Source organism: Epinephelus lanceolatus, chromosome 10, assembly GCF_041903045.1.
Source record: "Epinephelus lanceolatus isolate andai-2023 chromosome 10, ASM4190304v1, whole genome shotgun sequence".
In the NCBI taxonomy this organism is placed as follows: Eukaryota; Metazoa; Chordata; class Actinopteri; order Perciformes; family Serranidae; genus Epinephelus; species Epinephelus lanceolatus.
In genome coordinates this window covers 29,715,933-29,732,591 of record NC_135743.1, presented here as the reverse complement: position 1 = coordinate 29,732,591, position 16,659 = coordinate 29,715,933, and the positions used below count along the sequence as shown (strand labels likewise).

General features: G+C 39.3%; 1 protein-coding gene across 2 annotated transcripts; it reads right to left on the bottom strand.

Annotated features, from left to right (window-relative positions):
- Positions 1–396: 396 nt before the first annotated feature.
- azi2 (5-azacytidine induced 2) lies at positions 397–13,922 on the bottom strand. 2 transcript variants are annotated; one of them, XM_033641110.2, is made up of 8 exons: positions 13,758–13,922; positions 11,316–11,569; positions 10,453–10,569; positions 10,047–10,146; positions 9,265–9,398; positions 8,851–8,915; positions 7,042–7,166; positions 397–2,762 (listed from the first exon to the last, which is right to left on the bottom strand). In XM_033641110.2, exons 2-8 carry the CDS (start codon positions 11,532–11,534, stop codon positions 2,317–2,319), a joined length of 1,206 nt encoding a protein of 401 aa, XP_033497001.1. In that variant the 5' UTR covers positions 11,535–11,569; positions 13,758–13,922; the 3' UTR covers positions 397–2,316. The 2 variants fall into 2 exon arrangements, with proteins under 2 accessions (XP_033497001.1, XP_033497000.1); XM_033641109.2 differs by having other exon boundaries at positions 1,253–2,762; positions 10,041–10,146; positions 13,758–13,912.
- Positions 13,923–16,659: the final 2,737 nt, after the last annotated feature.

Genomic DNA, 16,659 nt, shown 5'->3' with positions numbered 1-16,659 from the left:
CAAATGCCAGTCGCCAGTCTTCAGAGCCTAGAATTATGTTTTGAAATTGCTTGTATGCAACATTTCAAAACCCTTAGATGTTCAGTTCATAACAACATGACTAAGAGAAAAGCAGCAGATTCTCCTATTGAGAAGCCAGAGCCCTGAAAATTGTGGCACGAGCCATTAGCTGATAAAATGATCAGAAAATGAGCTTAATAATAAAAGTACTGCTTCAGCCGGGGCATGGACACTCTGTTTCAAAATATTAAGTGAAAAATAAATATCTATGAGGACAGGAAGCGAAACAAAGTAACTGTAGCTTTATCTGTATACATCAAAGCCTCCAGTTGTACTGAAACACAGATACTCATTGCTAAAAATATGAATAGAGACAGAGCAGCTTCACACAGTAACTTCCTTTCCTTTGTTTAATTGATCATATTTACAAACAGTCTGAAGTGCAGTAAATCTAAAATATAATCCATATCTACTGTACATTGCATTTTGGTTTGCAAATCGTTTACAGAAGTATGAAACTACTGCTGTAAAATAACATTTCTTAAAAATGAACAAAAAGACCACAGTTATCATGAAACAGACCAAAGAAAAATGGAAAAACAAAAGTCTTTTCAACAACCATGGGCCTTTGTGCTTTGTGCACCTCTTAGTCAAGTCACAGCTCACATTTCTTCAGGTTAACAGACGCATTGTCTTGTCACCATCACAGACAGCTCGTATACACATCATAAGTCTTGGGGGTAGGAGAGGAAAATAAAAACAAACCTATGGTTTGGAGTGCAAAACCGCGTTTGGCAGAGTACTGAAGCCCACCATATACATTTATACAGATATGCACATACTTCCCTCTGTGTATCTTTGTATTCTACGCGTAATGTGTTTTCTTTTGTACATCCGTCAGTTGTTTCTACTCATCTGACTTAAAAAGAGAAACCAAAGAGAAACTTCCCTCTTCACACAACAACTTACCTCATACTGCAAAACAAATGTATCATAGATTAACATCAGCACAGTACAGAGTTTAGATACATTTTCTATTATTCAAAATCTCAACAAACCTCATCAGGTTTCCAACCTAATCTGGGTTTCAGATACAGGGGAGTGTGTGGAGCTTTTTCATGAGTCCTTCAAATTTAAAAAAAAAACAACAACCCAAAAACACATCCAACAAAGCACAGCCTCACATCTTACAGGTTCCTTTACAACCGAGAAAAGAAAACAACACAACAGATATCGTCTGACAGCAGTTCTGAGAGAATTAAATGTGTGATAACAGGCAGGTTTAAGGAGGCTTGTTTCGAGTTGTGAAATTTCTGTGGAAATCAGTTGATCCTTTTCTGGTGCCGGTGAGGGTGCAGTGTGTCGTTTCAGAAAGCAGTACATTTTTAGATTAAAATTATTTGCTACTCATTACGCAGTGTCCTCAAAAATCCAAATACTGTAAGTGCATTCTCAAAAATTATTTGGTAAGCATAAGTAGATTGACAACCTACTCAGATACTGATCCGTAAGGACTCTGATGAAAAGGGGGGGAAAGATGCCATTTGGTAGCTGTTAAAGTTTGGAACATAAATCTGATTATCCTACAGTTACTGTATGTCTGTCTCCATCGCAGTACAAAAACACATTAAGTCCTCATACCTAGACACCTCCTTCACACGATCATGAGACATACATTGGACTACATACCTTTTATACTTTACAGCGATCAAATTTAAAAAGACTTGCATTGGAGGGAGTACAGTTTACAAATCCTAGTACAATGCTGTGGCCCCAGTGATCACTGGCCACAGTGAATGGAGAAAGAGGCCCTTTGAGCCCTATTAGGTTTATTATGACGATATACAGATACAGGCAGGCGAAAGATGCCCGCACACTGATCTGCACGCACAGGCACACTCTGTTTGATGTGTGTATACGCACACACAGAAATAAAACTGCTTGTATGCATGCTTGCACACACTTAAGCATGTGCATACAAGGACACATACACACCGACAAACTATTTGTTCTGCTGAGGGTCTCTCATCAAATGCTCCTCTGCGAAGTCCGATATGTTCACCGATGCGGTGTGCAGAGATAACAGCGTAATGAGTTTACAGAGTCTGTACCTCAAAAAGGCCTCCTCTGGCCTCAATCAGTCCCCACAACCAGCAGGTCCAGTGCAGTCCAGCCCAGAGGAGTGGTCTCATCAACTTAAGGCAGATTAGGTGGTAGCTATGTGGCAGGGTTGGAGTCCGTTCATTCATCCACTGTTTTTTTTTCCATCCAATTACACACTCTATTTAATCATCTATTCTCCCATTGAAGTTCCTCTCAATAGGGCTTGGCCCACTCGGCATTGGGAGGGCTCCTGGGACCGCAGTTTCCAATAGATGATGAGGAGTTGGATGCAGCGGAGTGTCCCTCCCAGAACATGGCATCACTGGGTTTGGGGGGGCTGGGGAAGGACCGTGAGCTGTCATCCAGGGAGGCTTGGTTCAGGGGAGGTGGCGGCAGGACGACGGAGCAGGTGTCGCTGCCGACCAGAGCCTCTCCTGAACAGCTGTGGGAGGGCCAGGGCCCATTGTACCAGCAGTCCTCCCTCAGACTGTCCGGCAGCAGGGTGCCCGACGGCCCGCAGATAGGAGGGCAGGGCCGGCCGGAGCACGAGGGGAGCGGGGGGGCACTAGGGGGGCGAGGCACTGATGCCCGAGGAACTGCGTGATGGTGGTTGTTCTTTTCCACGTCGTCCAGACACTGAACTGGAACTGTTGAGGCAGCTAGAGGCAGAGAGAGGGGGGTGGAGGATAGAAGCAGAGAAATAAAGGACAGAGAGAGGATGGAAGCAAAAGACAAAAAAAAAAAAAATTAGATGTAGTCTTAGACATTGTTGCAGAAATGCTTATTAGAGCCTGCCAATGTTTGCCTTGCATTTCCGAGAAATATATTTTTTAAAACAAAACTTTGATTGTCATTTGTAGAAATAATATTTATATTATCATTTCTACTAATTTCATTGTCATGATATGGGGACATGGTTACATTACTGTAATAGCTTTAGCAAAAGGCATGAAGAGACCCATTGCCAAAAGCTGGCACTGGATGCTCAGGCAGATTTTTGGTTATTTTTACCCATTCTTTGATCATATATATTACCAGATTCAAATATATATATATATCTGTTAAGTTTCACACAATATTTTATTTAGACAAAGTTATTGCATGGCTGAGAAGACAGAATGAAAAAGCTTTTCACTACCTTAATATTGGGAATACAGTTCAATTTGAGTGCACGTCAGCAGCAACTGTAGACACATTGATAGAGCACAAAAGATCATGGGTGTGATACTGAAGGATAATTCAGAGCAAGTTATTCGTGATGTCTGGAGAGTTTATATCTGGCATTAAATATGGAATTTAGTAGACATACGTACGTCTGCATTAACAGCTGTTTGTCAGAAATGGATATGACTGAACATTTACTTTTCAGCTTTCAGTTTATTTCTGCCATCCATTTTAAGTAGGAACAGAAAAGAAAAATACACAAGAACCGTTTCTTTCCACAGGTGTCACTATGATAAACACTTAAAGCTACAGTTGGTAACTTTTATGAACTTTGTGTCATATTTTCTGTAACTCACTATAATCTGAAATAAGTATATGAGACAGATAGTCTGTGAAAAAAATCAAGTTCCTCCTTCTTTTCTTGCTGCTCACTAATGGCAATTTACAGTGCCGCACTGAAAACAACCAATCAGAGTTTAACAAAGCTGTCAGACATGTAAATCACTGCTCATGTATGGTCAAACTAACTGTAACGCTTCTAATGGTTTTACCACAAGTAAATGCAAACAACCAATCAGAGCCGAGGAGTCTTTAGTCCAGCTGTCACTCATATCAATCACTGCTCATGTGTGGTCAAACTTTCAAACTAGGCAGCGCTAAGGAAACATGAATCAAAATTCTGTTACTGCATTGCCTGTTTCTTGCCTCAAATGTTGTGAGGAACATTTGTTAGTGCACTGTTTAGCTGTAAAAGGAGAACTTTTTACAGCACCAAGCAGTCAGACGAACTTTCTAATAGAATCTTGATTCATATTTGATCAGCGCAGCCTAGTTTAACAGTGTGACCGCAATGAAAACAACCAATCAGAGCCGAGGAGTCTCTAAAGCAGCTGCCAGTCATGTCAATCACGGCTCGAGAACTGCGGTCAAACTGTCAAACTAGGCAGCGCTGATCCAATATGAATCAAGATTCTATTATCAAGTTTGTCCGACTGCTTGGTGCTGTAAAACATTCTCATTTTACAGCTAAACAGTGCACTAACAAATGTTTCTCACAACATCTGAAGCAAGAAAATGGCAATACAGTAACAGAATCTTGATTCATATTTGATCAGCGCAGCCTAGTTTGAAAGTTTGACCACACATGAGCAGTGATTGATATGAGTGACAGCTGGACTAAAGACTCCTCGGCTCTGATTGGTTGTTTGCATTTACTTGTGGTAAAACCATTAGAAGCGTTACACAGCAGTAGAAGGCAGAGGAAATGATTTTTTTCGCAGATTATCTGTCTCATTTTGTGCTGTGTCGATATTGTGACAGTTTCAGCAAATATGACAAAAAGTTATATATACATAAGTATATAAGTTACCAACAACAGCTTCAACACCTGTCCATAATGTCTGGAACAATCTTGGTGCAATAATCCTTTGTTGCCAGGTGTCCATCTTACCTGTATATCATATATTCATATTCATAGTCCAAAAAAATAAGTGTTCTTCAAAATGTCAATATCATCACTATCAATCCATAAGCATTGCTGTATACAACTGTATGCCTATTTCTGTGCTTGTACATGAGAGCAACAAAAACAGAGTCAAATCCATTATGTGTTATGTGACACACTCCAGGACTATTTTGATTTTGATTAAGTGTTCAGATAACATAATTTAAAAAAATTTTTTTTTCAAATTTTCTATGTATAAGGTGGTGAGAAGTGTGTGTGAAAACACGCCTGTTTGTAAAATCCAGTTAGTAGCATAAATGAAGCCATTCTGTCTTTCTTCAACAGTCTCCTTTTGCACCATGATCGCACCTCTGCACTTGTTTACACGTTGATTAAACTTAGGTTTCTAAGGAGATTTCAGACTTACAAGTTGCGTTCAACAAGCCCTTAGATCCCCAAATAGAAAATAGGCCTCATCTTGTAAAACAGAGAAGAGAGGTAAAATCTCACACCATGCAGCAGGCTACATATTATACAATAAAACCTCTGCAGCATGTAAATACCGCAGTGAATGCGTAAATATCCAAAATAATAATTAGGTTTTGTTCACCAGAACAAATCAAACAAACCCCTATGCATAAACTAAGCCACACTTTTATTCCATACAAAGCATATCAATACACAAATCAGATGTCCTAATCTCACACACACATCATTGCCTTGCTATCAAATCATCATCTTGAGCGAATAATAAAGTTTAAATGAGTATCTCCTCCTGCTTTTCTCCCCTGCCTCTCTCCATCCACACATCATCTATCCATCCATCCCTCCCCACTACTCTTCCATGAGAGGGTCTCCTGAGTCTAGGATTTGAATAAAACTGATTCCAAAGGAGGAACATAAGAAGAATACAGATGCACAATATGACTGAATAAATACATAGCTCACCCCCCCCTCTTCATCTCTCTCTGTTTCTTTCCTTATTTCTCCTCATCTGTCTCATCTAAGTTACAGGATTACCCTGTTATTCAGTGGAATAAATAGGCCAAGATTTATTTTCTTGCCATATTTCGTTCTAATTTTCACCTCCTAGTCCGCTCTTCTGACACTCGAAGGGAATCGACAACAGAGGTAATCTCTCCTGGGGTAGAATACATCATCACAGAGGGAGGGGAGAGGCGGGACAGACTATTTCGTGATGTCCTTTAGCAAAGTGTTTGAGTACTTTGATAATATCCACAGTCTTATCACACCCTCATACAAATTGCAACAAGGAGCAGCAGGAGAAATCTTTTCAGTGAGTAGTACTTCTTCTCAGAAAAGCCTTCCTTTAACAGAAGAGAGACAGCAGTACCCCCTCGTCTTTCGTTTGATGTTAACCACATTAGTTCCTGTGTAGAGAGACGAGGTTTGGATTCCAGCCACTGTGCTTGAAGTGCACATAAATCTGACACTACCTGACACTCAGGTTATAGAGACATTTTCAAATGTCACACTGGTTAAATACGCCAGAGCTTGTCAGTATATTTATGTCTCATGACAGACTCAGGGTTGTTATATGATTTCTAACTATAGTTTTTAACTTTACAATTCAAAGATTAGTTTTCTTTTTTAAGTTGGGTACAGACAGCTTATGTAGAGAGCACACTCTGCCTTCATTATTCAGTTGTATGGGAGAAAATTAGCATTGAACACTATCAGGTTGGAATCAAAGGTTAGTTAATATATTTTTTGTCAGAAAAACATATTTAAAAAAAGTTAAAAACCAACAAAAAACTAGAAGAGCACTCAGAGAGTGAAGTCCTCTGCCAAAGCCAAAAGCCCTACTTTGCAATGTTAACGAAATTGGAAAAACAATTGTTTATCCGCCCCATGATTCAGATCCAAGTTTCATAAAAATCAGGCCAGTAGTTTTTCCATAATTCTGGCGACAGACAGACAAACAAACTGAACCAAAAACATAACCCTCTTGACAGAGTAACAAGTACCTGTGCAATTAAGGAAAAAGCAAATTGATTTTTGTTTTTATACTAGTCTGGGAGACTTAAGGAACCTGATAAAAAACATTTCAATGCTTCACTGCATCTCAGTGGTAGCCTGTGTGAAATTGCTCTAAGGGTATACAGGGGACACAGGATGCTCTGCATTCTGTATATGATGGAGGTGGGGAGGTGTGAAAAGGCAGAAGGGAAGCAGTGCTGGTGGGTTATCATATATACTGAAACCAGCACAGATATTAAGATTGAAGTTGTTTGTATCAACATATACGGTGACCACAGCGGGACCCTGATTATGCCCACATTTTGTGTGCATAGGTGTGTGTGCCTCACCTTGTCTTGTCTCACTGATGAGAGGCCTGAGTTTCCTTATCAGGCCCGTTTGGTGCTTCAGCTCTGAATGAAGACGAGTGACCTCGCAGCACAAAGCCTCATACGTCTGCTGCATGTTCCTCTCCCTGCAGGAGAACAGAAGATTTCATTTTAACATTTCTGCTTTTCTAGACAGCCTGTGTTGTTAGAAAGACCCAACTGTCAGAAAGGATCTCATGTGGTTATGATCATAAGCTTTGTGGCGCATAGTTTTACTTTGGTACCATTCAAATATCCTTGATATTATTGGACTTACTCAAAAGGAAGGCACTTTGTGTTCTTATTCTTCATTTAAACTCAAGGAAAGTTTAATTTCACCTGTGTGCTGACACTCCAAAATGTAAAACTGGCATATCCATTTGATCAAATTTGATAGGATATATAAACACAGAAACCTTGTCTATTTAGCAAATTTCAGAAATTCCTTCCTTGTATATGCTAATTAATTTAACACAGTCACCTGCTGGTTTAAATCCACACGAGACAAACTACTGATGGATTAAATGCTAAACCACCCAGTATCATCAGCTGCTCTACAAACCCACACCATAGTTTAAAAAAAAAATGGGGGTATTTGAGGCAACGCCTACAAACTATCCTATCCACACCTTATGTAAAGATGCAAAATCTCATCAACACTTAGCGTTAACTTCAAACACATGCCTGAAACAGCAAATAAAAAAAAAATTGAGAAGAGATCGTGAAGAGAAAAACTGAGGAAAAACTGGAGCTTTTTGTGCTGCTAAAAACTAACACCATATGAAAACTGCTGACACGTGAAACAATTAGGATGCACCACAAATAGAATTTTCTTCTTGAAATGTGAGACAATGCTAATTTACAGGAGATTATCTTCACTGAAAATGTAGGTGGAGGGCAATTCCATATGCTATAGACTGTGTATACATCAAAACACCAGAGTGCCAATTTAAACTGTTTGTAATGGACACAGGTGTTAAGGATTTAGCTGGTGCTGATCACGTACCATGTCCAGGTACTTCTGAGGTTATCTGCATATCACAGGCTGTTATGCAGAGTTAAAAATGTGTAAAGCTGCACCCTCCTCTAGTGGCCAAATGGAGCAATTACAACACCAGCGGACACCATGCAGTGTATAACTGTGACATCCCATGCTCAACAATACAGCTATCTAACCAGTGTAGTCTCTTTCTAATAGCATTTCTTCATGTCACAGCTTCTAACTTTCTTACAAATGTTTTCAGGCTCATTCTGGTGTTTTAACTATAAGACATTGCTAAATTATCCCTATGCTTACTTTCTAAGGAGCAGCTGAACTCATTTACCATCATGTTTAATGTAAAGTCTGTTGTCTGAAGCCATGATATTGCATTTGCAGTTAAAAGACAGATTAGAAATGTCTTCCATGTGTTCCATTTAAGTGCACATGGAAAGCACTGCATTCACAAGCTGTCAGAAAACAAAAAATGATCAAGCATGGACATTTTGAAAAGGATAACTACCTGCATTTAAAAGCCTGCTACTGAGCAGCAAACTCCAGTATCTCTGGAGTCTACGTTAGGGTAAATAAATTCAAACTGATTTGCTGCATGAGAAGCAAATGTATTTAAAGTAACAAAGACAGTAATAAACACTTTATTTCTCCATTGTTTACACTCATGGTTGCTTATGATGAAAATCACCTACTGAGGAATCATTATTTTATTTACCACTGCAACAGTGAATTCTTGCTTTGTCATTTCTGGTCAACGAAATGAGGGCTGTGCACTGGATATGTATAAAACACTATACCTTGCATTATACTTTGCATCACAGGTCTGGTCCAAGTCTGGTCCGTTAAGGCCATGGGGTTCCTCCTGAAACAGAGTTAAGTTATGCAATATAGGGAGTGTCTGAAGTTGTATTTTTGTGCTCTTTATTATAACATAACTTAGGACTCCTCCACTCTCCTTCAACCTCTACTCTCCTTTATATTTGTTTATCCCCTGCATCCTTCGGCAATTCATCTTCTACTGTTTAAGTTCAAACATATCCTCCCCTGCCCCACTTCTCTCCACTACTCTGTGTCAACCTGTCTGGCTCTGCCCTAACACCTCGCCTCCTCTCCTCTAGTTATACCACATCTATCCAAGAGCAGTGCTGTCCCTCTTATCTTGCACCATTTTTCCTTAAAGGACCTCATCCTTTCTTCCCAGCTTTACTTACCCCACTTCTCTCCAGCAGTCTACTGTTTTCCAGTGTCACTCTCTCCAGCTCCTCCTGCAGTTTGTGGATCTTTAGCTCGGTGCTGACTCTGTCCACCTGCCAGTAGTCCTGAGGGCTGTTCAGGCTTTTCATCACTGGATACACACAATTAAAAAGACAACTACTGAATTTCATTCAGTATAAAAGACATATCCTCATAATTATCACTTCAATTATAGTGTTTGTTGTACTGTAATTGTAATTACAATGAATCATGTACTTGGTGAAATAAAGTAGTAAATATAGAGCAATACACTTTAATATGTAAAGCTGATATGGTTTTATACAGTGGTCAAAGAAGTCCTGCATTCACATTTTACTTAAATAAAAATATATCAGTATTCTCAGCAAAAATTATTAAGTGTATAAAAATTAAAAGTGTTTCTTATGCAATGGCCCCTTTCAGAGCAATATAAGTTGTCGCTAGTCAAGGTGGAGCTAATTTCAAATAATTTCTATGCTTTGACGTAATTAAATCTACAAAAAACATAATATTCTATACGTTTATCACAGATTCTGTAAGTAAAATCTTAATTTGAAAAGCCCCTTGTAACTACAGTACAGCTGTCACATTAATGAACTACAATAATTCCTTCTGAAATGCAGTGTAGTAGAAGTATTGAGCCATATAAAATGTAAATGATAAACACACAAGTGGAGTCAATGTAGCTTCCTACTGTATTTGTTCCTTTAGAGCATCATATACACAGAGTAGAAGACAACCATGTGTGCTCTACCTTTACCTTGGCTGGTCTCCATCTCCGTCCTCAGCTGAAGCAACTCCAAGTCTTTGGCCTGGAGCTGCTCTGTCAGCAACCTCTCACTCTCGCTCTTCTCCTTTTTCTGACAGAGAAAAAGAGGTGGGGGAGGAGATGAAGGGAGCATCAGCATTCATACCAATGCACCAAACACACACTGTCTCTCTCTGCCCCAGGTAAGATCGGTGCACCTGTGCTGTATTTGTGTAACAGTGTCATAAGCTTGGTGTTTCTACTTTGAGATTTGAATCAAAATTACTGCAAAATTGTTCAAAACACACTCTTTGTTTTCCTTAAACACATGCATGTGATTTCAGGTTTGCAAAATACTTCATCTTTGTGCCAGGCTCTAGTCAGTTTGAGGAAAATTAAAATGAAACAGTTAACGCACCAGTTTGTTAAGCTCCATCTGCAGGTCCTCCTTCTCTATATAGATACCTCGGTAAGCACTGAAGGCCTTGTTCACATACTGGGGACCCTCTGATGGAGGAGCCTCTGGCCTGAAGAGCTACAGCGGAGAGAGATAAAACACACAGAGAGGAGACGGGAGATCAATTTCATTTAATTCACATGTCTGTGGTAGGAGGTTACTTTGATCCCACCACATCCTATCTTGATGGACCAAATGCTGCAGCAGATAAAACCAAAAGTGATAAGAGGAAATTAGACACAGAGACCAGAGAGACAACTCTGCCCACATGTTGTGCAGCACTTTCACTTTAGCCCGCCATCTGTATTAAGACCCTTCCTGCTTAAAAAGCTCTGTCTGTATTATACTCCATCCTTTGTTTATGCGTGTGTTTTTTTTTAATCCAATTTCAGGAGCCAAGTGTAGCGCTCCAACACATTGTTTGGCAGTACCATACTTTTCCAGAACCCCTCTCTGTTTTTAGACAGAGCAGATTTATTTCGCATTGTTTTAAAGCTTTGACTATAGGCCAACAATATTAATGATGCTGGCATGCACACTCTCCCAGAGGCAAATATTTTGCAGTTGAATCTGCTGAGGTTTTTAAACTTTCTCTGAGCATTTTATGTCTGTTCATAATTCTGATGTCCTGGAAAACAGCTTTCTTTCACCTCTCAATAGTACACACCCCTTCTACACCTTGCTCTCTGGCTTTCATCATCTGGATGAGCAGTATGTTCTTTTACATCATTCTCTCATATAGACTCTCTCATCATTCTATTATCTCTCTCTTCCATCTTCTCCTCGCCTCTCTCCCACCATCACCCCTTTGTTTACGTCTATACCTTATCCTCCAGCTGCTTAACCCTCTTCCTCAGCAAGGTATTCTCTCGCTCTGTGTCTCTCAGCCTCTTCTTAATGTCCTCATAGGCTGTGACCAGGGCGAAGTGGGAAGCGACGGATTCATCGCCAGCGCACACTGATACAGGACTCTCGCCAGCGGCGGTGTAGGCTGTCTCGTGTTTAAGGATACAAATGTCATCTTCCACTGCCAGGGGCTCCATGCCTGCACAGGCCTACTCTGACGCAGATAGAAGACCTGGGGATTACAGAAAGAGTTTCATTTTCACAGTGAGAAAGCCAAAGAACAATAAAATGACTGAATTAAACAAAGTTCCGTTTCGGTTTGAGAACTTAAATAAGCACCTGCTATCATAAAGCATTTGTTTTTCCTTGTGTTTACGACACACTGGCTTACTAAGTAACTTTGTGACTAGTTTCTGCACATTATCGTGACATGATAAGGATCTGCTATATTTTATATTACATAGTTCACAGATCGTTCTGCAATAAAACAGTGTCACAGAGCTGTAACATTGCTCAGTTGATGACACTTGCTGCAGGAAATGTATAATGCATCATTTCCTGTGTGCAAGAGACATTTTTACAAGGAACGAGCTGCCTGAGGTTAAGTGTTAGAATAACAGCAAATGCAAAAAAATCTCTCTTTCTCTCTCTGTCTCTCTCTCTCTATATATATACATATATCATGAATGATGATTGGTTTGTTGTGGCAGTATATTGAAATCCAAACCTGTTTGACACACAAATTAAATGAAGTGTCAAGGTATGTTAACATGGACACACACAAAAGTCGAGCACAATGATTAAAGCTTAAGCAGCAGCACCTCATATATGTTGTTTAGTCTGAATCCGAAAAGAAACTATGATTAACTGACAAGAGTTTCAGCTTAAATATGATGGGTCAACCTATTGTAAAAGTTTGTTCGACAGGTGTGTTTTCTTTCATCATTACTTCATGCTGGACTTCATCAGAAGGTCTGGAGCTGATTCTAGGTGTGACTAGGCTGTTTGAGATGGGCCTCATCAGGCCACATATGAATAAACTCAGTGCCGCCACCATCAGGCCTGCTATTGTACCTTGAGCAGAGTTGACACAACCTCCACAAAACTTTAAACCTGTGGCTTATTTGAACAGTCTATTCCTGTTTAAAATATATTTATACATTTGTGAGTATTTGGCTACTATACAAATGAAGATGAGAGTAAAAGTGTGCAAACATCTACACATTTTAATAAAAAAAAAACATTACAGCATTTGCAGTGGGGTTATATAAACAATGCCAGATCTATAATAGTGTGCATGAGGTCTTTTGGGGGAGTTTTTCCTTATCCGCTGTGTGGGTCCAAAGGGCAGAGGGATGTCGTATGCTGTAAAGCCCTGTGAGGCAAATTGTGATTTGTGATATTGGGCTTTATAAATAAAACTGATTGATTGAAATTGATAGTGCAGCTGCTGTAAGGAAATTTGTGATACTGTAGTTTAGGCACATGGCATTTGATCCATGACTGCTTGCTTGAGTGCTTAATACAAAGGTATACTTCTATTGTAAGCAGGTGCAGAGGACCTGTTGTTACAGGTCTATCATTCAGACCATCTGACTCTCAGCAGGAATTAAACCAGTCCAGTCAAGCTTCCTGGAACTGATATACCAGTAGACTGAAACTAACCTAAACCCCACACCCTCCTTGTATCTGTTGGAGCTGCTGGGCAGTAGAGACGGTGCAGCCAACGCTGGGTGATGATGTCAGCATGCAATGATGCAGCAAACACTGAGGAGCCAAGTTTTTAATACTGAAGGCCGAAGCTTTTAGAAAAATAAGTTTTAAGAGCACAGCTGGACATGCTATGAGATCCATGCCGTGGATACAGAGCAAGAAAAAACACAAACGCCGGGCCGCTGACTTTAAAGGACGACTTGAGAAAATGTATGAAATCGAAAGTGACCCCAGATAGTTAAAACGAAAGTCAACGTGAATTCAAAACAAGGCAGGAATAGCAGCGTCATTTCGTTCGACCTCCCTGATAAAATATAAAAGCTAACAGCTAGCAGGGTAATGACAGCAACGAAGAGACCTTGTTAGGTTCATATAAGACACTGAAAAGCTGCCATAATTGGGATGTAAACAATCAATGACTCTCGTTTGTAAACGATGCTAACGTTGTGGTGCTAGCTTCCGTGAGCTCTGTTGACAACCGACAAAACACATTAACAGTTAGTTCTAAAATATCTGTCAGAGTAAATAACACAATAAGCAGACAATGACCTAGACGAACATAACACATGTATCAACAGATACGGTGATTAAAATGATCGATCTGTTGATGATAACAGTTAGCTAGCTCTTAGCTAACGTCTCCTGGCTATTTGCGGCTAGGTGAAGCAAAAGCAGTCGATTATTTTCCCCTCTCGACTCTCACCCACCGTGTTAGACGCTGTCCTCAATTGGGTGACTGTTGACCACACAGGATTATCATTTAGTCTTGAGAAAAGAAGGCCAGTTTCTCGGAGAAAAACAAAGAGACGAGGCTGGACTCTCGCACCGTGTCAGAACTGACAGGTGAGGAAACAAAAACTTCCGGGAGTCACTTGACTGCTGAAGTCCTTTCAAAATAAACGCACGATGTAAATAGAAATGAGTGATAATAATACTCGTGGCCTGCTAATTTGTGCACGTTTAGGAAGAACATAATCATTAATGAATGAATTATCTTAGCTGGACAACATGTAAAAGAGGAGGAAGCTTTGCTGCAAAATAAAAAAAAATATATATAGAAAAAGTAATAATATACTGATGAGGCTTCCAGTCGATAGCATGAGCCTATTCAACTAACATTTTATTTTATTTATTTATTATATTTAGTTTGATGTTGATGTTCCTGTGTATAACGTCATGTGGACCTGATGGTGGTACCAGAGTAAAAGTCAAGGGTCATAAAAGTCTCAGGTTGGTAAGATATCAATTAACATTACCCAGGGCCGGCCAAAGTGGCTAGCGGGCGGACTATCTAACGTTAACCTTACATCCTAACAGTTTCCATCCACAGCTAACTAAAGACGGCGACCAGTAAGTTGAGCACCGATACAAATAAACGAAATATAACCAACTTAAGGTACTTTCTAGAGCAACTTTTGTACGTCTGACTATAGGAACAGCTGCCTCCTAACCTGCTAGCTTAAGGTTAATTTTTACTTTAATGGTAGACAGGACGGACAGGACTGCGTTACCGTTACTTTTAACAACGTTAGCTAACAATGCTAGTATTTGTTCTCTTGCTAAGTTAAAGTAAGATTACCTTCCACGGACACTCCCAACATGTAACGTTAGCTGTTAATATTTTTGTGAAAAATACATGAAAATAATATTTTAATATGACAAAACGCAGATTTTATTATATTATCTGGCACTTCTTGTCACTCTTTCGGCCGGTAGGTAACGTCAAAAGTTAGCCGTGTAGCTAGCAAGCTAACTGTTAATCACCAAAGTAAAAATGTAAGGCTAGCTTAAATGTCATCTTTGTTTTTGGTTATCACACATACATTTTTGTCAAAATTGCTTTAATTGTCAATTGAAGTGATGCAATATTGTAATATATTTATGTATGTATGATTAAATATATATCTACTTTTGAAATTATAACCAGCCTTATACTGTTGCGACTTATTTTGTCCAGCATTGCACAGCTAAAGATTAGCGTGGGTCAAGCCTCTAGTTAAAGGGAGACTGCTTCCATTTTCAAAATTTATACATCAATCATATGGTTTAAGGCAGTCCAAAAATACCAGTAAAAATGAAAAACTCCCAAATTCAAAAACTTTTTTTTATTCTTTTTTAATGGTATCAGGTTTAATCCATACAGTTATCTTAAACAAAGGCAGTTATACAATTTGACAAGAAATCAAAACAAACAAACAAAAAAAATTTGAAGCTCTGTTTTATATGGAAACGTTTACAATGACAAATGCAAATGGACTAAAAAGATGCCTCTCATACAACACTTTAAAATAGAAATTAGACACTAAATTGAAACATTGCATGGATTGAACCGCAGTAAAGCAACGAAAGCAACTGAAATTTGTAAAGCCTTAAATATGTTTCTTTAATGTAATTTAATTGATACCCAAATCCAAAAACTAGAGTGCTAAAACTCAAATTTGTGATGTCATAGGATATAAAGTCTGGAGCTGCTCCATAGACAGAAAATTGAAGAAAAAAAAAAAAAAATGTTGACACCGAGAGCACCCAGGGGAATGTTCCGAGTATATTGGCACATTTTCTGTTTCACAACTGAGAACACTACAGTAGAATAAAGGTCATTTGCATACAAAAAAAGAAAACCAACATTTTGTGGGTCCATAAAATCAGGCTCCCATACATTGTTTTCGGAGCAGCTCCAGACTTTGTATCCTATGACATGACAAATTTGAGACTTGTCTGGTTTCTGGCTTTGAAAGAGAGTAGCTCCTGTTCATAAATACTGACTTAACCTTTGTATGCTCTGGAAATAACATATTGGAATTCTTCATTTAGGTGGTGTTCCCCTTTGAGGCTGATTCCCTGCCAAGCAGCCCTTCCTGACTGCTACTGCTGCTGAACTTGGAGAGTGTGAGATCCATTTATTTCTTCAATGTTATAGGTGATAACTAGGAAATAATATATAACAATGATGAATGAGTTTGGAGATTGCAGTCTTGCAAACCTTTGACATGTTTTTATAAAAACCATGAATTGATAATGATATCACTTGAAATTCCAACAGAAAGTGCACCGGAGTGTGTCCTTTTGGCAACTTCAGCACTCTGGACTTTCCCTCAGATTCAGTCTTTGTGAGGAAATCCAAAAGCTGGAGTGTGGGACTTTTTGTCTTCCCTTTCTGGCAGTGAGAGCAATTACACAAATACTGTCAATGTGTGCTTATGACATATGCCTGCAACTGAGCTTCACTATTGGTAATCCATGTTTTTATTGCCATTGATTGCTTTGTTTTTTAAAAAAACAAAACAAAACTTTAATCTTTCTCTAAATACAAGAGTTTCTTTTTTTGGAGTATCCACATCAGAAACTTTTTGTTTTTGGATGCTTATTAAGGCTTTCTGCCACAGCTTTTGCCATACTCCTTGCTGCTGCTTTGTTGCTGTGGTCTTTCCCTACTTCCTGCCCCCTTTAGTTTTGGCTTGTTGACATAAAATGCATCAGTTCTGTTGTGCCAGCATGGGAAAGTTGCCACAGACACTAGACACTGTGGCTACAATCAAATAGTCTTTTTCGCTTTGGAAGGTTGTTAACTGAGAGATAAGACCTGAAAGTGTCTATGTGGCAGCCATA